This window comes from Aedes albopictus, chromosome 3, assembly GCF_035046485.1.
Source record: "Aedes albopictus strain Foshan chromosome 3, AalbF5, whole genome shotgun sequence".
Lineage (NCBI taxonomy): Eukaryota > Metazoa > Arthropoda > Insecta > Diptera > Culicidae > Aedes > Aedes albopictus.
In genome coordinates, this window is record NC_085138.1 from 12,582,139 (window position 1) to 12,606,580 (window position 24,442).

At 40.0% G+C, this 24,442-nt stretch overlaps 3 protein-coding genes across 3 annotated transcripts; 1 reads left to right on the forward strand and 2 right to left on the reverse strand.

Moving 5' to 3' along the window:
- Positions 1-1,069: 1,069 nt before the first annotated feature.
- LOC109422640 (rhodopsin-like) lies at positions 1,070-2,845 on the reverse strand. Its single transcript, XM_029852205.2, has 2 exons — positions 1,979-2,845; positions 1,070-1,695 (listed from the first exon to the last, which is right to left on the reverse strand). Exons 1-2 carry the CDS (start codon positions 2,702-2,704, stop codon positions 1,276-1,278), a joined length of 1,146 nt encoding a protein of 381 aa, XP_029708065.2. The 5' UTR covers positions 2,705-2,845; the 3' UTR covers positions 1,070-1,275.
- Positions 2,846-13,282: 10,437 nt separating this feature from the next.
- On the forward strand, positions 13,283-14,054 carry LOC115254594 (uncharacterized). Its single transcript, XM_029852206.2, has 2 exons — positions 13,283-13,601; positions 13,660-14,054. Exons 1-2 carry the CDS (start codon positions 13,439-13,441, stop codon positions 13,956-13,958), a joined length of 462 nt encoding a protein of 153 aa, XP_029708066.2. The 5' UTR covers positions 13,283-13,438; the 3' UTR covers positions 13,959-14,054.
- On the reverse strand, positions 13,979-15,440 carry LOC109422560 (opsin-1). Its single transcript, XM_019697392.3, has 2 exons — positions 15,283-15,440; positions 13,979-15,223 (listed from the first exon to the last, which is right to left on the reverse strand). Exon 2 carries the CDS (start codon positions 15,210-15,212, stop codon positions 14,091-14,093), a length of 1,122 nt encoding a protein of 373 aa, XP_019552937.1. The 5' UTR covers positions 15,213-15,223; positions 15,283-15,440; the 3' UTR covers positions 13,979-14,090.
- Between the last annotated feature and the right edge of the window lie 9,002 nt (positions 15,441-24,442).

Genomic DNA, 24,442 nt, shown 5'->3' on the forward strand with positions numbered 1-24,442 from the left:
CGTGCAGATACAGAATATGGAACCTATCTGAACACCATTAAAGAAGCGAATTTAAAAAAATGCCAAAATCCAACCTAAAATCATAGATTAATCTTACTGAATTTTAGAGGAATCCCAGGAACCCAGGAGGAATCTTAGGAAGAATTTCAGAAAGAGCTTCTCGAGGAATCGAAAAATAATTTCTGCCGGAATGAATAAAAAATATTTAGAAATATCCTATAAAACTAACTAAAGGATTCTTATTAACTTAGGAATCAGAAAAAGAATTCGTGGAGGAAGCTTAGCATAAACTCATTGAGGAATTGTCGGCAGAACTCTTCTTGAGAAAGTTTGCGTAGAAACTACTGCAGGGTTGAAACAAACAAAATCATAGACGGTACCTTCTGCTTGAGGAATCCAAAAAATGCAACTTAACTTATTGCAATCACCAAGCAGAATCCTACCTAGAGAAATATCCACATCTTTTTTTCTCTGTTCGGAACATAAACCACTCCGTCCGTAGTGCTATAGTGTTTTCAGAAATTATAAATACACTTTGTTTATTAAATTTAAAGAACTGTTCTAATGATTTTTACCAACTTCTTTCAGAGTATAACATATTGTACTCCATATTATTATATTTCCTTTCAATTATCTTGATATTTTAAAGAACAGTCGAATTCTCCAACAAATAACTTAATTTTTCAAATTTGCATTTGCACAAAGGTGTTTTTATTGATTTCAACATTATTTATCACTAAATACCAAAAATTATCTTAATTTTTATCACATTCGCTTTCTCAACAAGTTCTCTAAGGAATGCCTTGATCAAAATTTGGGAAAAATCGATAAAGGCATTTCCACAACATTTTTTCGGAGGTTTTTAGGTTTCTTATTTTTTAAGGTTTTCTACGGAACATAAGAACTACCACACAGTTTCTTAGCTTTCCTGAACGCATTTAATCTAAACAAACTTATTTTTTCAGCTCATTCGATCCTTCAGATGGCAAAGCATGTCATACCATAAAAACGAATGCAGTAAGCAGTAATGGATCTGTCGAAGATTTCTAGTGAAAAGAATATTTAGAGGGGTTTCATTAGTAAATGTTTACATTTATTACAACAAACTGTTTAACAGTAGGTACAATCTCTTATTATTAGCCTAATTGCATGTCTAAGTCATTTCTTGTTTTTGTCCGTCAACGATCTCTTAAAACAAACTTATATCATACATCTCAAGTGTCGGTAATACGGAGTCTTGCCTTCGGCTAATAATCAACAAAAATCTATTACGAATTAAGCACTGTTCGCAGGATCCGATGCAACGGTTCCCGCTGATGCAACAGACTGGTCATCACCGGCTGCTGCTGCTGGTGTCTCCGTTGCGCAGGCCAGTGATGGGAATCGCTGGTACAGGGCAGCACGATACTTGGGATGGCTGATACCGTAGACTATGGGATTGTACACGGCGTTGGCCTTGGCGAACAGCGACCCCCAGATGGTGGCCAGTGGGCTAATCGGCGCTGTGTTGAAGATTCCGGCATAGTTGATGACGAGGTAGGGAGTCCAGGCCATGAACCACAGCGAGATGGTAACCAGGGCCACCTTGGCCAGTTTGATTTCCGCGCTTTGTTTGGCCGCATCCGATGATCGGAGCGATGACACGTTCATCTTTTTGGCTTGTTCGCGCATGTTCTTCTCATGCTCGGAAACGGCCTGCAGGAAGATTGAGGTAGGATAGTTTTTAAGACTTTTGCACTATTACCAAAACCAATAATGTGGGGATTTACTGAACAGTGTAAACCGCTGCGTAAGTCATCATTATCTACGTATTGAAATGTTTCATGAAATTGCGAATGAAATAATCAAACGCATGATAACAAAATTTAGGATGAACAAGAAACAAATCAAGAAACACATTAAATTTTCACTGCAAAAGATTTGTAAAATAATATACATAAAAAGTAAATCGAAGAAAAAGATTGAAGAAACATCTTACCTTCAAAATGAATGTGTAGGAGTAGATGATCATTAGCAACGGAAACCAGTAGACAAAGAACGAGTACACCATAATGTAGGACCGGCTGACAATATCTTGGCTAAGATAGTCCGTACCGCAGGCAGTCATATTCCCTTCTGGTACGTATCGGTTCCATCCGAACATCGGAGCCAAAGTCCAGAACAGCGAATTGATCCAAACGAACAAAATCTTCAGCAACGATCCATTAAAGGTCATCGGTTTAGCCGAAAGGCCCTTCACTATCACATTGTATCGGTCGAAGGCGATCATTGTCATACTCCAGATCGAGACGCAACCGGACAATGAGCCCAGCATTCCGTACACTTCACATGCGAATGGCCCGAAGACCCAGGTTTCGTTGTAGCAGTTGATTATCATTGGTGGGCCCATAGTGAACATCATGAGGAAATCGGAAAAGGCCAAGTTGATGATCATCATGTTGGATGGAGTGCGAAGCGGCTTGGTTGTTGTGAAAATGTACATGACCATTCCGTTTCCACAGACTGAAACACACGCGAGTACGAAGATGGCAAATCCGAGTATTGAGTGCCACAATGGATTGAGTGGCGGAAACTGATACCAGTGCGCATCCACCATGTACAACATTTCCGGTGGAACCCTATCGACCACTGTCACATTGCTGTTGGATACTGCTGCTGTACTAATCCACGATAACGGCATCGGGGCTAATGGTTCTCCCAACATTTTTTTCACGAATGCACTGTCTCAGCAACGGTTTACAATGTTTTAAGAAACACACCAATTAGATCTCTTATCCTTGCGAGCTGAATATCGGGTAATCCTTCGATGGGTTTATTCCGGGCCTTCCTTGACGAATCTTGAGAGCGACTTGAACCCCAACCTTGCCGGTCCTAGACTATTTATACTGTTACTCCTTTCGCACGTTCAACTGCCCTGGGACAAATTAGATTAACTCGTCTCGGGTAGCGTCTTCCGGAGCAGAAGACCACCTTTCACAAGCCGGAAAGAGTAGAAATTGTTTCTATATCTGGCCTATATGGCCGGTTGACTGTGTATCGTTAAGTTAACTGTTCTACTAGACAGAAAATACTTTATGTTTAGAAAATTTTGATAAATAGATAACTGATGAAAGTTGCACCACAGTTGTTCATAATTATGTGAAGTAGAGTATTCCAGCAACAGATGGGTAGGAGTAAGAATATATAAACGTGAACAAGACACACTCATTCAGTATTTTGTCATTGAAGGATGAGTATAGATGAGGATGACATAAAGGCAAAACAAGATAAGAAGTTTAGAACAATCATTTAGAACAAATTCATCTTAATAATCATCTACAATGCAGACCCGTATACTTCATCGACGTTTTGTCAAGTCCTCATTATTACACTTGTTCTCCCATTTTACTTCTTCTAAGCTCATTACGCTAAATTCGCTGTGCACACCGCCACGGGGTGAACTAATTACCAATGTACGACGATGAATGGATGATTGGGTGCCAAGCAGGCTGAGCTACCGAGATATGATGCACTGTACCGTCTTGAGCTGTGGAGGGCTATGGATTATAATGGCGTAATAATATATATACAGTCGGGTTTTCTAGAAGACGATGCAGCCAACTTTACAACTAACTCGATTTCGTAGCTGTCTTGTCATCGATTCAGTTAATTTCTGGTATGTCACAAGGCCTTTATCGCATATAAAAAATCAGCTTCATTGGAGTAAAGACAGCCGATAAATCTCAGTGGGCGTAAAAAGTGAGTGACAACGTCTTATCCCAAGTAACATTTCGAAAACCAATTAGTCTTGTAGAGGATTTGACAACCATCATAAAACTTAATACTTTTTATTTTTTTTTATTTTATCAATTTTTGTTTTATTTTTCATCGTCTTCGAATTACGTACGTAAATCATAGTTCTTTAATTCTGCTTTAGTTCATTTTAGTGTTATGTCTATTCCAAGAACGTCATCTAGTCTACTTGACGAAAAAAAATGTTACTTGAGATAGGAGACCTGACTGTATGTACAATTAGCCGATTCACTGTAGCACAGTGAGTCACGAAGCCGTGCATCGAATTTATTTATATCATCAAGAATGATTCGAAGATCCTATATCATATTGTTGGGAGATTTTCAAGGTGGTTTAATTTTGTCTGCGGTACAATTACATAAACCTGATTTTTTTTTGGCAATATCAGTAGCGTTTGCTGCCCCTGTTGAAATTGCTCCTGAATGATTATTCGCATTTGGCATTGGCAAAACGAGAATTGCATATAAGAACTAAGGACTGCTTTATAATTCTCGCTACATCTACATATACCACTCCATACTATTTTCTTAGCAACAAAAGAAAAGGGATCAACAGGATTATGCAAGAAAGGGGTTTAGAGTTGTGGCTAAGAAACAAAACAGCTGTTGTGGATTAAGGTTCTTGTTGTTGGATTATGGCTAACAACATCTTGCTGTGTAAATGTGTTGTAATAGTTCCTTGAGATTATTCCCCTTTGACGTCATAAAACCGGTAAACGCTGGAATTGTGCGAGAGTTGTTCAGCCAATTAGCAGTGTTTTGGGGATTTTGTCTTGTTTTTTTTTTGTCGAACGGCCAACACTGAGTCATGATCAATGTGTTTTGGTTTTTTGTTTAGCAGGTGAATAATGGTGAACAGCTTTTCTTTCAACAATTTGCATCTTATTCAAGTATTACACTACTTGAAAGATATTCGGTGTATAAGCGGATCTGGCGATGCCAACAGTCTATGGAAGTTTAAACAGTGGCAACGATAGCACAAGCGACAGCAGCGTTATGGTTGGTTCAACGAGGAGTGCCTACGAGTTTTGAACGAAAAGAATTCCGCCAAAAGTCGAATGCTAATGGCCGGTATCTGGTTCAAAAAATATGGGATGATGAAGAATTGCCCATCAGCCAATTGGTTGGACTCATATGCCCAATCTACAAGTAGAGGCTTAGGGATAATCCTTTTGAATTCGACGTACAGTGGGTAAACATTCATGGACCACTTAGTGATATTTTTAACCTACAATTTTCAATAAAAATAAAAGAAAATAAAAACCACAACTTTGTAATCATCGTAGGCTATGTTTTGATTCGAACTTTTGATTGATTTGTCTTTATTTAAGAGACTTTCAGCCCTTGGCTGGTTCGTCTCTAATTCGAACTTTTGATTACTAAACCATTTGAAGTATGATGACAAGTCATTTTCGCTGAAAATAAGGAAAATTTTACCACAGACAAACAGACGTCTCACTCTACTCACTTCCCATCGTTTCCCTTTTTAACGGATTATTCAAATATCCCGTAGTTCGCAAATCGCTCGCTCATGGCGCTCGCATCGCTTTTGCTCCTGCTTGACGTTTGCTCACTACGACCATCTACTCAATGGGTTTGCGTACCACAGCATAATTAGCATTGGGCGATTATGTTTGCGTGACGATGATTTTTATCACATTTTGTTCCAAATGATACGTCTGTTTGTCTGTGATTTTACTGTTTACCGAATGCCCTATTATGGATCATCTCCACAGAGTCGCACACATTGCCATATTATGGATCAGTGCGTCATTGCTCAAAATACCAACTCTAATCACAGAGAACAGATGAACATGCTCGAACAAAATTGCTTGATAATCTTGTGTAAAGAAAAAAACAAGCTCAGTAGTGGCATCGACGGTGACTTTCCCACCTAAAAACTCGTTTCGACATCATGATGGCGCTTACTAAAGAAATATTTCACTAGCGCACCTTTAAATTTTCCTACTCAGAGACTGTGCTGTATTTGGTCAAATGACAAGATGTTTATGATTGTTTCACATTCACTAATTCAACAACAAAATTTGGGCAACCCATTGATAATTTGTTTCATCGCTTTCAATTAGAAGTGAGTATAACAACAATACAATTATTGTTTACCAAGTAAATCCAACACAACCTCTCGGTGGAACTATTTTGGGGTGCACACTAAGCAACACTAGCGCCAAAAGGTAAAACAACGGCAAATTTGTATCTCTTTTCGAAATGTGACAGCGCCGCGTAATGGCCACATTCCCAGTTATTTCAAAACAACCGTTGCAATGCTTTACACAACCGCACTGCATGAGCTTGGACGTCTGTTCTCTGTGCTCTAATATTAGTTTTGCGTTGGTAAGGTTAAACTACGCATCAATAACACTAGTTTACAGCATTTTTGAACTCGGTAAGCTGATGATCATTTTTGGTGTAGAATCATGCCCTGAGTTCGAAAACGCGAAGGAAAAAAATTACAGTAGAGCGGAAAATTTTTCGACTTTCCATACAAGGTTGATGATTTGAAATCGATTTTTGTTCTATTTTCAAGCAACGTCGCTCACTTCACACACCTCATTCTCCGTAATCAATGCTCCGATTGAGCTGAATTTTTTACTGTAACTCGCCTACATATGATATGTCAAATAAACGTCGAGAAAGAATTTTTAAGTTGGTTTTTTCTTATTGAAAAAAATACATTTCTTCAAAAAAATTAGGGAATTTTGCTAAAATTTTAGAAGATCGTCCCTAAAACTCGCCAATATCATGAATTTCATCAATCTGACGCAAAACCTGTATTCAGATGACCGAATGGTATTGTATTCAGCTTTTAATTTATGGAAAAAGATTTAAAATTGGTTGAACAAAACGCAATATATTTGAACTTTAGTAAATTACATATTTTGAAAAGTTGCAAAACTCGATATTGAGCTAAATCTCAAAAACTGTTCTACTTTAAATTTTTTGAAAGTCGGTTTCGAAATCAGCACTAAATTGTGCTTCAAAAATTTTGGTCGTTGACAGAAGTTCACGACTTTCGTTTTATTTTGTAAACTTGTGTTATTTTATTGGTGGAGTACCCGATATTACAACAGAAATAAAGAGAAAAATAAAAAAGTCCCGAATCCATGTACTTCGCAAGAGGTACACCAATAGAGTTCAGTGAGTTTCTACAATTTAAGTATTATTATTACCATTCTTCGTTTCAAGACACCTGATTCTCATGGTTTTATGTTTTTAAATGATGCGTTTGATTCTTTATGCTAAAAATATTGTATCAAGAGCGTTGAGCGGAGTAAAAATCTATATTTGTTTGAAGTGATCCATAAGATCAGTTTCTCGATTACCTTATGGATCACTGTTGAAAGTCACATTAATTTAGTATTTGAACCCCAGAGTCAAGCGAAACCTCGCTAAATAGATACAGTAGACGTTCGCTCGGTGCAAACGCTTTAACTGCAATGCTTTTTAACTGCAAGTCCGCTAAGTGCAACAATTTTTCAGTTATCGCACCGCTATCCGTCAAAATGAAATGTCAACAGCGAAGCGATGTTTTTCGCATGCACTTTCAATGCAGTGCGATGTTTTTCGAATGCACTTTCGCTGCATTCTGCAGTAACTGACAGCTCTTTGACGTCTGTCAGTTGTTGCAGTTATCGAATTTCATTCGGTAAGTGAAACGTAAACATGTTGCAGTTATCGAACGTCTACTGTACACACATGTCTTATCCAAGGTGCACGGGCGATTTTTATATCAAACTCGGTGGATTTTGACACTTTTAGAGCTTATCACTGCAAGAGTAGCTTCTTATGGAATTCAGTTATTTTCTGGCACTTGTGAGAAGACAACTCTATCATTGCATTATAATACCACAGACAAACAGACGTCTCACTCTACTCACTTCTCATCGTTACCCTTTTTAACGGCTAGTTCGAATATTCTGTAGTTCACAAATCGCTCGGTCACGGCGCCCGCATTGTTTTTGCTCCTGTTTGACGTTTGCTCACTACTGCCACCTACTGAGTGGTTTGCGTAACACAGTCTGGTTAGCATTGAGCGATTATGCATTCGTGACGATGATTTTTATTGCAATTTGTTCCAAGTGATACGTCTGTTTGTCTGTGATAATACATTTGATTTTCATATTAAGCTCTTTTAAATCACTTTTTATCTCAGAAAACAAGTAGGAGCATGCTATTAAAACGAATTTCGTACCAATTTTTTTTTATAATTAAAATTAAATTACAATTTAAAATATTAACATTAAAGTGATCCGTAACTGTGTGTGATCCATAACTGTGTAGGAACGGTACAACTGGGCGAGGGACGACGAAACTAAGGCGTGTGTTGTTCAACAGTCTGAGACCTCTTGAGAAGTCTTTTGTCGGTGAATACCAGGATGGTTTTCGTGGAGGGCCGATCAAAGACGGATCAAATGTTTTTAGATTCACACTTTTACCCATCTGTAAGTCAATTGTGTGCCAGGGCGCCAATAATCATATTCACCCTCATTCTTGTTTTCGATCGAATCCACTTTCGAACGTAAATCGTTCGCATTTCCGTTTACGCCAGTAAAATCAAAAGGCCTACTGATTCGATCGAACCAAAAACGATCGAAAGTGGATACCAGAGCTGCCACATTTACTGTATTCCGTACACGAGAAAAGTTGGCACCCTCTAGTTTATTTTACTATCTCAAAGTATTTCACTAGGGCTGTAAGCTTATAAAATAGTTTCAAAAATATACTATTTTTACCCTTCTTACACCCATAAGAAGGGTATAAATACCGCTCGAAAATCCGACTTTCGATCAGAGGCCCGCAGGGCCGAGTCTCATATACCAACCAACTCAGCTCGACGAACTGAGCAAATGTCTGTGTGTGTATGTATGTGTGTATTAGACCGGCCCACATTTGTATGAAGCGAAAAAAAAGTTTTCAAAATTCACGGGGCACCCTCTAAAATCGTGCCTTTGGATGAGAAGAACAATCTGTGAAAGATTCAGCTCAATCGGTTTAAAACTGAGCTGGCGCAAATGAGTTGAAGGTTTGTATGGGATGTTCAGTCCAAATATATGGGAAATTGGATGACCTGCAGTCTATCATACAGCACGCCGGTTTGGCTAGTTCGATTTGGCTCAGAATTGAAAGAATAACAGTTAATACCCTAATGAACAACTTTGTAGAAGACTATATCATGATAAAACTTAATTTAGTTGCGGTTTTAGCCAACGAAACCAGGATTAGGACATCTTCCCCCGTTTACTCTCGGTTGTTACATGCAGCACGTGTTTGCCGTTCGAAACTTGCTGACTACATCATAGGCGGCTATGTTTTCCTTCATTTTCATTGCTCACGCATGTGGGTGAGTATCGAGACAATGTAGAATTACATAGCTGCCTATGATGTAGCGCGCAAGCTACGGCCGACCAACACGTGCTGCATATAACAACCGAGAGTAAACGGGGAAAGATGTCCTCATCCTGGTTTCTTTGGCTAAAACCGCAACTAAATTAAGTTTTATCATGATATGGTCTTCTACAAAGTTGTTCATTAGGGTATCAACTGTTATTCTTTCAATTCTGAGCCAAATCGAACTCGCCAAACCGGCGTGCTGTATGATAGACTGCAGGTCATCCAATTTCCCATATATTTGGACTGAACATCCCATATAAACCTTCAACTCATTTGCGCCAGCTCAGTTTTGAACCGATTGAGCTGAATCTTTCACAGATTGTTCTTCTTATCCAAAGGCACGACTCTAGAGGGTGCCCCGTGGAATTTTTCGACTTTTTTGTATTTGGGCCGGTCTAGTGTGTATGTGTGTGTGTGCGTATGTTACAAAAAAAGTCACGCACGTTTCTCAGCCGTCTGATAACCGATTTGGATTCTCTTAGTTGCAAATGAAAGCTACAACATCCTAGTAGAACCCTATTGAATTTTATTACGATCGGACATTTGGTTACCGAGATATCTTTCGAAGAGTACTTTAAAGTTATATAGGTTAGCTTTTTGAGAGATTTTTGACATTTAGCATATAGATGAATATCTCAGCCGGCTGTCAACCGATTTGAGTTCTCTTGGCAGCAAATGGAAGCTACAACATTCTAGTAGAACGCTCTGAAATTTTATTTCGATTGGACATTTGGTTACTGAGATATCTTTCGAAGAGTACTTAGGAGTTATACAACTAAACTTTTCGAGATTTTTAACAAATTGTATCATACTAAATATCTCAGCCGTGTGTCAATCGATTTGGGTTCTCTTGGCACCAAATGAGAGCTACAACATCCTAGTAGATTGCCCAGAAATTTTATTAGGATTGGACATTTGGTTACAGAGATATCTTTCGAAGTGTACTTAGGATTTATTCAACTAAACTTTTTGAGATTTTTGACCAAGTGTATTATAATAAATATCTCAACCGTCTGTCAACCGATTTGGGTTCTCTTAGTACCAAATGAAAGCTACAGTATCCTTGTAAAAGGCCCTCAAATTTTATTTCGATTGGTCATTTGGTTACTGAGATATCTTTCGAAGAGTATTTCAATAAATTCCTTTTTTTATTATTATATTCGTTTGTTATCTTGCATGAGCTGTCCAATCAATAATGCTGACCTCATATAAAGTGTATACTAGCAGGTTATTGTTTTCAATAAAGTTATAAATAACAAATTACAAATGAACAGGAATTCTATGAAAACTATCAATATGTTAAATGAAAGCTTTGAATTTATGTATTGTGGGTGAAATGCAAGAACTGGACAGCCAAAATAACTAGCTAATTCCAAAACTGATTAGCATAGTAGATATATTATTTTTGTCCTTTTTACACCATAACCATGAATACCAAGTACTTCGGAGCTAATTTATTCGACTGATTAAGAGATATTAGACAAAGTGTATCTCGCTAATTTTCTTATCCATTGTTAATCGATTCAAGATCTTTTGGCAGTTAACAAAAGATACAATATTCCAGAACATGTAAGCTATTTTTCAAAAATTTCACACAAGATTCTAGAAGGTGTCTGGCATTTCTGGTAGTTTAGTCCATGATCCATGATGCTATTTTGGAAACCAATCCACTAGATGTCAAATCCACAATATTTTCTAGAACTTTTGGTCCATTACACAAAATAAATATGTTAAATACAAATAATACAACAATAGTTTTAATAAGTGTAAGAAGGGTTCTGTTCACCATAGGTGGATTAAATCGGGTTTTGAGTTAACAAACCACAATTGCTATAAGCTGGGAGAAGGCTGTATATTCACTTTAAAATCCTATCTTTTTCTGTGCCCTTAACACCCACTTTATTTTGTACTGTCGATGGGGGTGACAATGGGTCTGGGGGGTGAGATTGGGTCAAAACGGAAAAACATAAAATTTGAAATAGCTCATCAACTATGGCCAATTTATTTTGAAAACTTTATGTTATTTTAAAGAGGAGATGTTTTTAAACGTCATGATGCAGAATAAGATGTTTAGCAATAGTAATTTTTTGTTAAATTTTTGGCTAAACTTATGTGATGAAACTACTAGTAAATCACTCTGAAAAATATTCTCTTTCGTAATGTTCCACACAAGCACCTAACCGTAAATTTTCTTATAAGTAGTTAGCTGTAGGTATTACCTGGCTGTTGCAACGAAAAAAGTGGGCTGTCAATGAACTTTTTATAAAAAAATTCAATATTTTCGACCCTATGTCGACATATTAAAAATGGGGGTGAGATTGGGTCAAGCAAGTTATCAAGTGCACATAACGTTAACTAAAAATTCAACTTGTTATCCAGTCCCCATTTGATGTTAGAGTGATGCCATGTTTACCGTATCTTCATAAAAGTACGTTTTTTTTTCGAAAATATGTCGCAGAAGTGTCAAGCGAGTGTGTTTATACGTTTAGTGCTTAAAATCATTTATAACAATAAACATGGACATGGACAGCTCATCTAATCATCATCTAACGTTTAGTGTACTGCAATATCGTAAGCTCATAAAATAGACTTAAAAACGTTCTTCTTCTCCATTCATTTTTGCAATTTTAAGGAAGTATCCTGAAACTACCAGACAGTAGTGGGATTCAGGAAATACAGGGGCTATAAAACCGGTGACATAGTACAATGTCGGAAAGTGAATGAACGTCGCATTTTGGTTTGGTTAAACATTTCTCATGCAATCTTTCAATGCGCCCTTCCCTCATTGTAATCCCCCCCCCTCCTCTCATGGAGGTTGAAACTTCAAATGAGGATGATTATGGTGGCTAAAAATGGCGATACAACATACAAACGTTATTTTATCAACTTTCAACAAGTTTTTCGGTTGTATTAGCCCTTTTAGGTGGATTAATCATCTTTCAAAATTACAAAAGTTTTTTTAGTCATGGTTATATTATTTTTTAGGTAGGCTTACTAGATATGATCAATAAAATTAACTTATATTCATAGATTGGCGATTTCGAATACTTTGACCCATTCTCACCCCCTCTAAGGGGTGAGATTGGGTCAATTTTCAAACATTTGTAGTTTAGCAAGCTATTCATATAATGTAATACTTTCTTGCAAAACTATCAATACCACATAGAAGAGTACACTCAGCCAAATAACCTTAAGACTTCCATAAGGCCCAACTTATGAAACGGCCTTTAAATAATTCATAATGATTCGGATGAATTTCATAAGGTCACTCTATGACGTAAAATCGTCTCACAGCTTAGCTTTTATTCATGTTTAGCAACATGGTATTCTCAAGCGTCGGTAGCCGTGTGGATAAAACACGGGCTCGGTGATCCCGACGTTCATGGATCGAATCCAGTCTGCATCATTTTAAGATTTTTTTGTTATTTTCATAAGTCTATCTTATGAAATTTGTCACAGCAAGCACGATCAATTTTTATGAGGTATTCTTATGCCATCCATAAGAATTAGTTATAGCAAATTTTCATAAAGTATTTCGATGAATTTCGCTAGTTTTTTTCGCTGAGTGTATACATACCAAATAAAAAGTTATTCCGACTTCAATTGCATTTGTTATTTAATAAACAATCTTTGAGTATCCTTTTTTGACCCATTCTCACCCCCAACGACGGTACTACAAATCAGACCCTTCCCCACCTATCTCCGTAACCCCCCACTCACTGCTACTGACTGTGATAAGTTCAGAACAATTTTCCAAGAAGAAAAAATAGATTTTAAAAAATGTCCTGATTTCGTCAATTATCCGATATTGGCAGCCCAAAATGCTACCAGGGGTCGACAAAATCGTGTCCTTACTGAATTATTATCTGAGCAGGATAATACATGTTACATCTCTAATTTAAAAGTTTATTATTTAATTATGATTATATTTTGAACTTTCCTCGACACATGTAATGTAAGCAACGACATGCGACGATACATGTAATAAAAGGGCATTTTTATAATCTCTTTTATTGCGTCAAAGTTATCAAAGGGCATTAGTTAGCTACGCCACCACGTTTCCACATGATATCGATAAAACGTGTATCGGAAAGGCGGGGGTCACGTGTGGTAGAAGGATAGCAAGCAATTGCGAAGAATGCCTCGTTGTCCCAGTAACCGTCGCTTGATTGATTTAGCGAAGCTCTAAAATCAGGTTCAAGTGCTGTTGGTTGTCTACAACCGTACAACGAATAAAAATGATGCCCGTAGCTGGGAATATTCAAAGTGCCAGAAAGAATTGCCTTTCGCAAAATTATCCTTTTCGTAAGGACGACGACGATCCGGAAGATGAGGAATGCGATCTTCCTCCAACGGAGTACGAGGACCACTACGCATATCGGCGTTACGACAATAAACCGAGTAAGTTTGTGATTCCCCGGTCGGTGATGATTGATTCTAATGCAATTTTTATCTTCAGCTCTAAGGCGCGATTTTCTGCGAGAGCAGTTCCGCAAGAAGGCTACTCAGACAGTGATGAAACAAGCCCAGGAGCAGTATGAGACGATTCACCGCCAGGAGGTGGAGCGGATGCCACTCAAGAAACGACCGGACTATTACATGTCGAAAGATATCAACAACGAACCTCAGTACAACTTGTACAAAACCGATGATATGACAACGTTTTGGAGCTATCGCTCGAGGACCAATGCATCTCGGAGAAGGAACACCAATTTTACGAAACCAATCAGTGAGCAACTGGACCAGCAATTTGGATAACTGAATACTCAAGTTCAGCCCTGTTTTATATTTTGCTATTTATATTTATTTCAAAATTATCCTAAATAAAGAATCAACACTGTTTGCCATCATTAATATCACCGTGTAAGTTCTATGACGTTTTTGTACTGCTTATGCCTTCTCGTCGGTGGCGGTCGTTGCTCCGGAGACGGTTGATTGGGTGTCATCGCTGGCTGCGGCGGGTGCATCAGCGCAGGACAATGCAGGGAACTTCTGGGTCAAGGCAGCGCGGTACTTCGGATGGCTGATACCGTACACAATCGGATTGTAGACAGCGTTAGCCTTAGCGAACAGTGATCCCCAGATGGTGGCCAGTGGGCTAATCTTAGCCGTCTTGAAAATACCGGTATAGTTGATGACGAGGTATGGGGTCCATGCCATGAACCACAGCGAGATGGTTACCAGGGCGACCTTGGCCAGCTTGATTTCAGCGCTGGTCTGTTGAGCCTCGGAGGATCGCAGGGAGGCCACGTTCATCTTCTTGGCCTGTTCACGCATGTTCTTCTCGTGCGCCGAAACTGCCTTCAGGATGAAGGTGTACGAGTAGATGATCGTGAACAGCGGGAGCCAGTAGACAAAGATGGCATAGACGATGATGTACGAGCGATTCAACCAGGTGGTAGTAAGGTAATCGGTTCCGCAAGCAGTCATGTTACCCTCTGGGACATATCGGTTCCATCCGAACATCGGCGCCAAAGTCCAGAAAAGCGCGAACACCCAAATAGCAAATATGCGCAGCAAAGCTCCGTTGTTGGTCAATGGCTTAGCAGACAGACCTTTCACGATGACATTGTATCGGTCAAACGCAATCATAGTCATAGTCCAGATTGAGGCACAGCCAAAGAGTGATCCAAACATTGCGTACAGTTCGCAAGCGAACGGTCCAAAGACCCAAGTCTCGTGCCAGCAGTTGATCACCATGGGTGGCCCCATCGTAAACATCATAAGGAAATCCGAGAACGCTAGGTTCACCACCAGCAAGTTGGATGGGGTTCGGAGGCTTCGGGTACCGGTGAAGATGTAGATCACGCAACCATTGCCGATCATTGAGACTACTCCCAGGACGAATATAGCAAATCCAAGGATCGAATGCCACAGTGGGTTCATCGGAGGGAACTGATTCCAATGCGGGTGCACCAAGTGCAACATCTCCGGGGGGACTTTGTCCACCACGGTCATGTTGCTGGTGGTCTGTTGCCAGGCATCGAAATGTGGTTCCACGAATGCCGCCATCTTTTATTGTTCTGAAAACAGTAAAAAATATTTGCCACGATTCACCAAAATTGCACAATTCCGTACTCACGTTTATAAAGCTCTCGACTCTCTATCAGCGGTTGTTAGTGCTAATAATCTGAAGAAAATCGCTCGTCTACGAACTACTTCAGACGCGAAGGCTCCTCGAAGGCGTGTTCAGTGTAGCTTGCGGTTGCCAAACCCAAAGTGACTCGACCGTTCCCCTTCCCGCGGGCAGTATTTATACGCGGTGCAAATTTAAATTAAATTAAAGGATATTTGAAAAAGTTTAAAATATCGTTTCTTGGTACACATGTAAGGCTATGGAAACATAAGACGTTGCCGATGACAAGAATGTTGGAATGCAAGGATTGAATAAGCTCAACGTGGCGTCATTGCTTTGCAGGGCCTATGACGAGTGATATAATAGGAACTAATAACAATAACTACATGAGGGTTACTGTTTTGTTCGCATGTGGCAGAGATTTTACCATATGTTATGCTACATAGTTTCCTACCTGACAGGAAACCAATGAGATATTCTTATAATGATGGCGAGCGACACATATTTGATGGCCAATGTCGTTTACAATCCGATTGTAGACGACCGTAACCTTGACGAGGTGTAGGTTCCTCAATTTATGACCAATCAATTATGTTAGATTCATTAGGCCGTATGAATAAAGTTGAGTAAATACTCTTTACTAAATCTATGTGAAGCCGTGGAACAAATCACTGTGAAACTTCACAGAGATCTGAGTAAAGAGTATTTACTCACAAGGGAAGGTTACGATGGTGTCCCCCGGGGATTTCAACCGGACTATTTTTGTTGCATTCTACATGTGGAAATATGAATAAATCCAAAGCCTTTCGGGTGATGGACCAGTGGTGTAGTCAGGAGGGGCCCTCAAAGGGGCAAATTAGGCAAAATATAACATTATTGAAAATGCTCAAACGTCATCAAAATGCAAATTTCTAAATGTAATGCAGTAGAAACAGGCAGAATATGCATAAATACATGATTTCATAATAAATTTAATTTACCATAGGCGTTACCAAGGTGAGATGAGTGATAAAAAAGATGATATATTTTTATTAAAATAACTTCAACTGGTTCTTACCCTGGCAATGCCTATGGTAAATTAAATTTGATACGAAATTATGTATAAATGCATATTCTGCCTGTTTCTACTTCAATACATTGTGAAATTTACATTTTGATGACGTTTGAGTATTTTCAATAATGTTATATTTTGCCAAATTTGCCCCTTTGAGGGCCCCTCCTGACTACACCACTGGCCCATCACCCGAAAGGATTTGGATTTATTCATATTTCCACATGTAGAATGCAACAAAAATAGTCCGGTTGAAATCCCCGGGGGACACCATCGTAACCTTCCCTTGTCAGCTTTATTCATATGCCCTATTGACTTCCACAAGCAAATATACAGTACTGGCCAAAATTATAGGCAGTGATGGTGATACGATGTTTAGGTTGATAAATCTCCCTTTGAAATAGCTTTATTCAAATGCAATAATTTTGGTATTATTGTTTATTGATCACAAAATATAATTTCATTGTTTCCAACATGAGGTGAAACTTAACGAAAGAGAACGAATTTAAATCTTGAATTTGGTCGAAAATTGTCTGGCCAAAATTATAGGCACTTAAGACCTTCTTAAGAAAGTTTGATGTTCTATCTCAGACGTTAATAATAAAAATCATCAGGATTCTCAAATATTCTGTTTGGCAGAACTCTTAGTACGGTTTAGAATCGAGATCACTAATTTATGAGTTTATTTTTTGGTGTGTTTTATAAAATGTCCATGACAGGTATATCGAGATTCTTGTGATTTACATACATACATTTATTTGTTCAACAACATTAAGACAAGACATAATCAACAATAGTACGCCACAATACTCGGTTTGTGGCTGCCGCTCTCCATCCTCGGTCGCGCCCAATGCTCGCCAAGTCACGCTCCACCTGGTCCGCCCATCGTGCTCTCTGCGCTCCACGCCTTCTTGTGCCAACCGGATCCGTTGCAAACACCAGCTTTGCAGGGTTGTTGTCCGGCATTCTTGCAACATGCCCTGCCCAACGTATCCTTCCGGCTTTGGCCACCTTCTGGATGCTGGGTTCGCCGTAAAGTGCAGCGAGCTCGTGGTTCATCCTTCTCCGCCACACACCGTTCTCCTGCACACCGCCGAAGATCGTTCTTAGCACGCGTCGCTCGAAAACTCCGAGTGCTTGTAGGTCCTCCTCGAGCATGGTCCATGTCTCGTGCCCGTAGAGGATCACCGGTCTTATTACCGTTTTGTACATGGTGCATTTGGTGCGTGGGTGAATCTTTTTCGACCGCAGTTTCTTCTGGAGCCCGTAGTAGGCCCGACTTCCGCTGATGATGCGCCTCCGAATTTCTCGGCTCACGTTGTTGTCAGCCGTCAGTAAGGATCCGAGGTAGACGAATTCCTCCACCACCTCGAAAGTATCCCCGTCTATCGTAACATTACTACCCAGACGGATCCGGTCGTTTTCGGTTCCGCCTACCAGCATGTACTTTGTTTTTGAGGCATTCACCACCAGTCCGACCTTTGCTGCTTCGCGTTTCAGGCGGGTGTACAGCTCTGCCACCGTTCCAAATGTTCTAGCGATAATGTCCATGTCGTCCGCAAAGCACACAAATTGACCGGATTTTGTGAAAATCGTTCCCCGGCTGTTGAGCCCGGCTCGTCGCATCACACCTTCCAGCGCGATGTTGAAGAGTAGACATGAGAGTCCGTCACCTTGTCGCAGTCCCCGGCGAGATACGAATGAACTGGATAGTTCACCCGAAACCTTTACGCAGTTTTGCACACCGTCCATCGTTGCTTTAATCAGTCTAGTCAGCTTCCCAGGAAAGCCGTTTTCGTCCATGATTCTCCATAGCTCTGCGCGGTCGATACTATCGTATGCCGCTTTGAAGTCGATGAACAGGTGGTGCGTTGGGACCTGGTATTCACGGCATTTCTGGAGGATTTGCCGTACGGTAAAGATCTGGTCCGTTGTCGACCGGCCGTCGATGAAGCCGGCTTGATAACTTCCCACGAACTCATTTGTTTTAGGTGACAGACGACGGAAGATGATCTGGGATAGCACTTTGTAGGCAGCATTCAAAATAGTGATCGCCCTGAAGTTCTCACATTCCAAATGGTCGCCTTTCTTGTGAATGGGGCAGATTACCCCTTCCTTCCACTCCTCCGGTAGCTGTTCGGTTTCCCAGATCCTGACTATCAGCCGATGCAGACAGGTGGCCAACTTTTCTGGGCCCATCTTGATGAGTTCAGCTGCGATACCATCCTTACCAGCTGCTTTGTTGGTTTTGAGCTGGTGAATGGCATCCTTAACTTCCCTCAGCGTGGGAGTTGGTTCATTTCCGTCCTCCGCTGCACTGGCGTCGTCGTTCCTTCCGTTGCCGTGGGCTCCCGTGCCTACGTTCTCCACGCCGTTCAGGTGCTGATCGAAGTGCTGCTTCCACCTTTCGATCACCTCACGTCCGTCCGTCAAGAGGCCTCCGTCTTTATCCCTGCATATTTCGGCTCGCGGCACGAAGCCGTTGCGGGATGCGTTGAGCTTCTGATAGAACTTCCGTGTTTCTTGGGAACGGCACAGCAGTTCCATTTCTTCACACTCCGCTTCTTCCAGGCGGCGCTTTTTCTCCCGAAAGAGGCGGGTCTGCTGTTTCCGCTTCTGTTTGTAACGTTCCACGTTCTGTCGAGTCCCTTGCTGCAGCATTACCGCCCTCGCTGCGTTCTTCTCCTCCAAAACCGTTCTGCACTCTTCGTCGAACCATTCGTTCCGTCGATTCCGTTCCACGTACCCGATGGTGCTCTCGGCTGCGTCGTTGATGGCTGCTTTCACTGTACTCCAGCAGTCCTCTAGAGGGGCCTCATCGAGCTCGCCCTCGTCTGGCAACGCGGCTTCGAGGTTCTGCGCGTATGCTGAGGCGACATCCGGTTGCTTCAGTCGCTCTAGGTTGTACCGTGGCGGTCGCCGGTACCGTACATTGTTGATGACGGAGAGTTTTGGGCGCAGTTTGACCATCACCAGATAGTGGTCGGAGTCGATGTTGGCGCCACGATAGGTCCTGACGTCGATAATGTCGGAGAAGTGCCGTCCGTCAATCAGAACGTGGTCGATTTGAGATTCCGTCTGCTGTGGTGATCTCCAGGTGTAACGATAAGGGAGGCTGTGTTGGAAAAAGGTGCTACGTATGGCCATATTTTTGGAGGCGGCGAAATCAATGAGTCGTAGGCCGTTTTCGTTCGTTTGCTGGTGGGCGCTGAACTTACCAATCGTCGGTCTGAATTCCTCCTCCTGGCCTACCTGAGCGTTCAAATCACCTATGATGATCTTGACGTCGTGGCTTGGGCAGCGATCGTACTCGCGTTCGAGCTGCGCGTAAAATGCGTCCTTGTCATCATCAGTACTTCCGGAGTGTGGGCTGTGCACGTTTATTATGCTGAAGTTGAAGAATCGGCCCTTGATCCTCAACCTGCACATTCTTTCGTCGATCGGCCACCAACCGATCACGCGCCTCTGCATATCACCCATCACGATGAAAGCTGTTCCCAGCTCGCGTGTGTTGCCGCAGCTCTGGTAGATGGTATGATTACCTCTAAACGTTCGCACCATGGATCCCGTCCAACACACCTCCTGCAGCGCTACGATGCCGAACCCGCGGTCCTTCAGTAGATCGGCGAGTATGCGGGTGCTCCCAATGAAGTTGAGAGATCGGCAGTTCCACGTACCGAGTTTCCAATCGCAAGTCCTTTTTGTTCGCTGGGGTCGTTGCCGTTGGTCTCGGTTCGTATTATTCTGTTGCTGATTTTCCGTTACAATGGTTTTTTACGGCTGGCTCGTAGGGCCTGACACCAACCCCCTACTTTCCGGAGGACCATAGTGCACAGTTGAGCTTAGAGTCCTTCCCTGGCACTCGGACGTAGATCAGCCGCCCCTAACATGGGGATCAGACGCTGTTGTGAGCCGCTCCTCCTGGAGAACAGACGCTCAGGTTTGCCGAAGCAAACCCCCCCTTCCCTGTCAGCCTACGACCAAAGTTCCCACCGGGGTTGGTTACCCGATCTTCCCTAAGGTTGCTCATAGTTTCCGGCCGGTACCGCGTGGAGGTAGGGATAGGAGTTGCTGGGCAGAGGCTAGTGGATCACAATGGGATCTGAATTGCGCAGCATACCCAGCCTTTACCGTGCCGTTCTTGTGATTTCTAGTTCATAAATTTGAAGTTAACAGTAAATGTCCTCCAACCGTGTCTAAATGATTTTAAGCTTGGATAAGTGGGCAACCCATCCAGAATTGGAACTCCTAGGCATTGTAATGGATTAGTTTTGATTGTGTGGCATTAAAATTTATTATTTTGAATAGTGAGGTGAAGCGTTGGCTTGTTCGAAATACCTGTAGCCATCATTACGACCAAAGTTCTAATTGAGATATTTCTCGCGAACATTGAAAATAATTCTGACATACCAAATGGCATTCAGTCTACCTTTCTATGAAACGGGCAGTCCAGCTTTTATTGAAGAATTGCAGTCTTACACACTGTTAGTATCCAGTCCCACTTGTCGTTGTAAGTTTTACAGCTACTCAAAAAAGCGGTGTCCAGTTCGATACAGCAAACAAATTACCAACGCCTCGAATGGAGCCAAAAACATGTCTATTGGAACAAAATACAATGGTATCATGTTGTTTGATTGATTGATTTTATTGCTTTTGAGGAAATTCAGTGGAATATGGGGTGTCTGTTAGTTGGCGAGTAGAATAACGCCATATATCACTTAGCGTCCAAACACGATTGCAAAGAGGTGGAGTAGTAATAGTGTGTGGGGATATATTTTCTGCACAAGATATTGATCCCCTGATTTTATATAAGGGTATACTGAATGCCAAACCATATATCATCACCCTATCTATTGTCTAGGATAAACATTTTGATGAAAACTTTAGTTATAATGGTGATAAATGGTACTTCCAGCAAGACAATGATTCATATAACAAGTTGAAATATCAATTCTTTAGTTTCAAAGCCATGAATTTCCTGTCCCAGCTTAATTGCCAACTAGCCTAGACAACAACCGTATTGAGAACATATGAAGAATATTGATCATCAGTTGTAAAATTATCAAACTAAAAATTGCCAGGTACTCGTTGGAGCTTTCATAGGTATTTGATCAAAATACACCAAACGCCAATGGCCTAAACTAGTGATCCCGATTCCAAACCGTGCCAAAAGAACATTGAAAGCTCGTGGAAGTATTATAACCTCGATTTTAAGTAGTTACAGAAATAAGATATCACACTGTCTTTAGCAGGTTCACATAGTGCCTATAATTTTGGCCAGGTAGTTTTTGCCCAATTTCAATATTTTGATTTTATTTTCTTCATTGATAATCGTTCGAAGTAAGAAACGTTGTATTGTTATTACGTAGTCAATAAACAATAATACAAAAATTATTGCATTTGAATAAAGCTATCTCAAAGGGAGATTCATCAACCTAAATGTCGTATCATCACCACTTCCTATAATTTTGGCCAGTACTGTATCTTGCGTTTAGAAGTAATAAAGCATTAACTTGAGCCTTAACGTAACGGCAGGGATAGGTTTTCTTCGGTCAATTTAACTCTTGTGTAATTTAATAATCATTATTAATATTATCTAGAGTATGAGCTCTTTTCTTCAGCCAATGCCCCATCCTATCCTATTTCAAAAACAGACGATTTGCACTATAGGGCATTCGTGTCGTGTCGGACATAAGTTATTTTATTTTATGAAATGGTTTTTTGCCATTACGCTGTGAAAACGTCAACTTTTATTGAGATAAACGGTCTATCTTTTTCAATCAAATAAAGTGTGCTTCCTTGTGTCATTTTTCATTTATTTTCGTGTATGTAACAATAGTAGTATGGACTGCAGTTGAACTGCGTCGATTGGCCATGGCCAGGGATGGCATGTAAAAATTGATCTGTAATTTGCATATGGAACGACTTTTCGATTATACGAAGTGAAACAGCGTGAAGTTCCAATAATATGAGATTGATTTGACGAAAAAAAAAATGGAAGTCTATAGTGTAGTTCCAAAAACAAAACCTTCATTGTAGGTTCTCAATATCTGATAATTTTCTCAAGTTCTTTATCAGCACAACTTCTACGCTATCGTTATATTCTGATCCGTATAGATACAATACAGCTCTAAACAAGGTAAAACAAATGATAACCACTCAAACATAATAGTAAAAGGACTAATAAATTGGGGCAGAGATCTATCCCGATAAACGCCTAAAAGTAAGCATGGTCCTTGTAATTTCATGTAGTTTCAACGGCAGTGTTCAACATTTCTCAAATTTAATTTTCTAAAACAAATCAAATAAAGAGTGCTCACTATGTGTAGCATAACCAAACGTTAAAATACTGTAGAAGTTAGATTTACACAGATTATGATTTCTGATAAAGTAATTAAATTTTTCATTCGGTACTCCACAAACTCTCTTTACGTACTCAACATACGTTAAACTTTCAGAAATATTGCATACTTTACAAATAAAACCGAGTTAAGTGTAGGGTAGGTAATCAAAATTTGAACCAAATTGCGGCTTTCTGAAGCAGTGCAAATTTTAAGTGATTTTTTCTCCCACAAGGAAATAATTTACTACGGCAAAATCGTATGTACATGAAAGCCACGGCTATAAGCTTTCTGTTAAATGGTAAAAAGTTTGTATTTGCACCGAATTTCATTGAAATATTCGATTTTTCATCAACAATGATTTTAATCTTAATTTGAACCATCGTAATCATAATTTGAACCAATTTTAATCTTAATTTGAACTACTGGCGGCAGCAGCTCGAGCAACTCACAAAACAGCCAATTCCATGCTAAACAATTAAAAATCACATGAATCTGCTAATTCTCATACCTATTTATCATTAGGCAGTGGAATTTCAACTCAGAATGTTCGAAATTCTTTAGGAATTCGGAAATTAAATTTGGAATTTTTCATCCCCCAAGAGTAAACAAAGCAACCACTAGCGCAATCTACAGGCCAACACTGGAAGCTCATCCCCCGTTTACTAGTTCAAATTTAGATTACAAATGGTTCAACTTAAGATAACATTCTCCAAGTAAGAATTACTTAAATTCGATAATTTTATGACAAATAATGCGAAATATTATTCGGTTGGTCGATTCTACGATAAATAAGCTTTCATTTGACGTGTTCACATATTGCGTGTGATACAATGTATGAGCTGTACGAGTGCACCGAAAATGTGCTTTCTCGGGGGGGGGAAATGGGTGAAATCACAGTGATTTTTCAGTTGCCTGTTTTCCATGACAAAAACGCTTTTTTCAATGCTTTTGAAGTCCATGTTATCAAGTTATGTTACGGAAAGCTGTTTAACATCTTTTTCGGGACAATATTTACCTAAAAAATACGTCGTTTTAATGAATTTCGAAATGGTTCAAATTAAGATTACAATTTGACTAGTTCAAAGTTTGATTTCTTACCCTAGTGTCTACCTAATGGTTGTGTGCATAGGATTTCTACCTACATGAAATACTATTCATGACAGTACCTAAATGTCTAGATATGATTCATTATGTCTACCTATGGTAGTATGAATACGGGTGGTCATTGGACCACACAGCAGATACTGCACAAGCCTTGGAATTGTCAACATCTTTATTATTCTTCTTTTGAAGGATATAAAATTAAGTTCCTTTTAATTCCACTAAGAATTTGCATCTTTTGACTGATACGTATTTCGACCTCACCTATAAGGTCGTCTTCAGTGTCTCGTACTTACAGGTATTCTACTAACACGTCCAGACTCATCTTCATTCCATTTTTTTTTTTATAAAATTTCAACCAGATACAGGGGATAGACAAAAAGATCGGGACAGGCAAAATTTTCACTTTTCCAAAAAAAAATTACTGTGATTTGATCAACTAGTTGTGTATCAATGGTCCAATTTTGGGAAAGATCGAGCAATTCTACATGAAGTTAGAAAAATTCTAGAAAAAGTCAAAATTATCCGATAGCCAACTGTTATATCTCCGGATTCAATGAACCGAATGCAATGAAATTTTGAGTGTTTATGACTTTTTTTTATCCTTAACCACCTAACCTATTTTACAGCTATTTTGTCCACTAAGGGACTGCGTAAGCGATTCCAATTG

Coding starts and splice junctions, on each gene's coding strand:
- LOC109422640 (XM_029852205.2), bottom strand. CDS start 2,704: ATGTTGGGAGAACCATTAGCCCCGATGCCGTTATCGTGGATTAGTACA. Junction 1,696..1,978: donor CCTACACATTCATTTTGAAG/GTAAGATGTTTC, acceptor ATCTTCCTGCAG/GCCGTTTCCGAGCATGAGAA.
- LOC115254594 (XM_029852206.2), top strand. CDS start 13,439: ATGATGCCCGTAGCTGGGAATATTCAAAGTGCCAGAAAGAATTGCCTT. Junction 13,602..13,659: donor GCGTTACGACAATAAACCGA/GTAAGTTTGTGA, acceptor TTTTATCTTCAG/CTCTAAGGCGCGATTTTCTG.
- LOC109422560 (XM_019697392.3), bottom strand. CDS start 15,212: ATGGCGGCATTCGTGGAACCACATTTCGATGCCTGGCAACAGACCACC.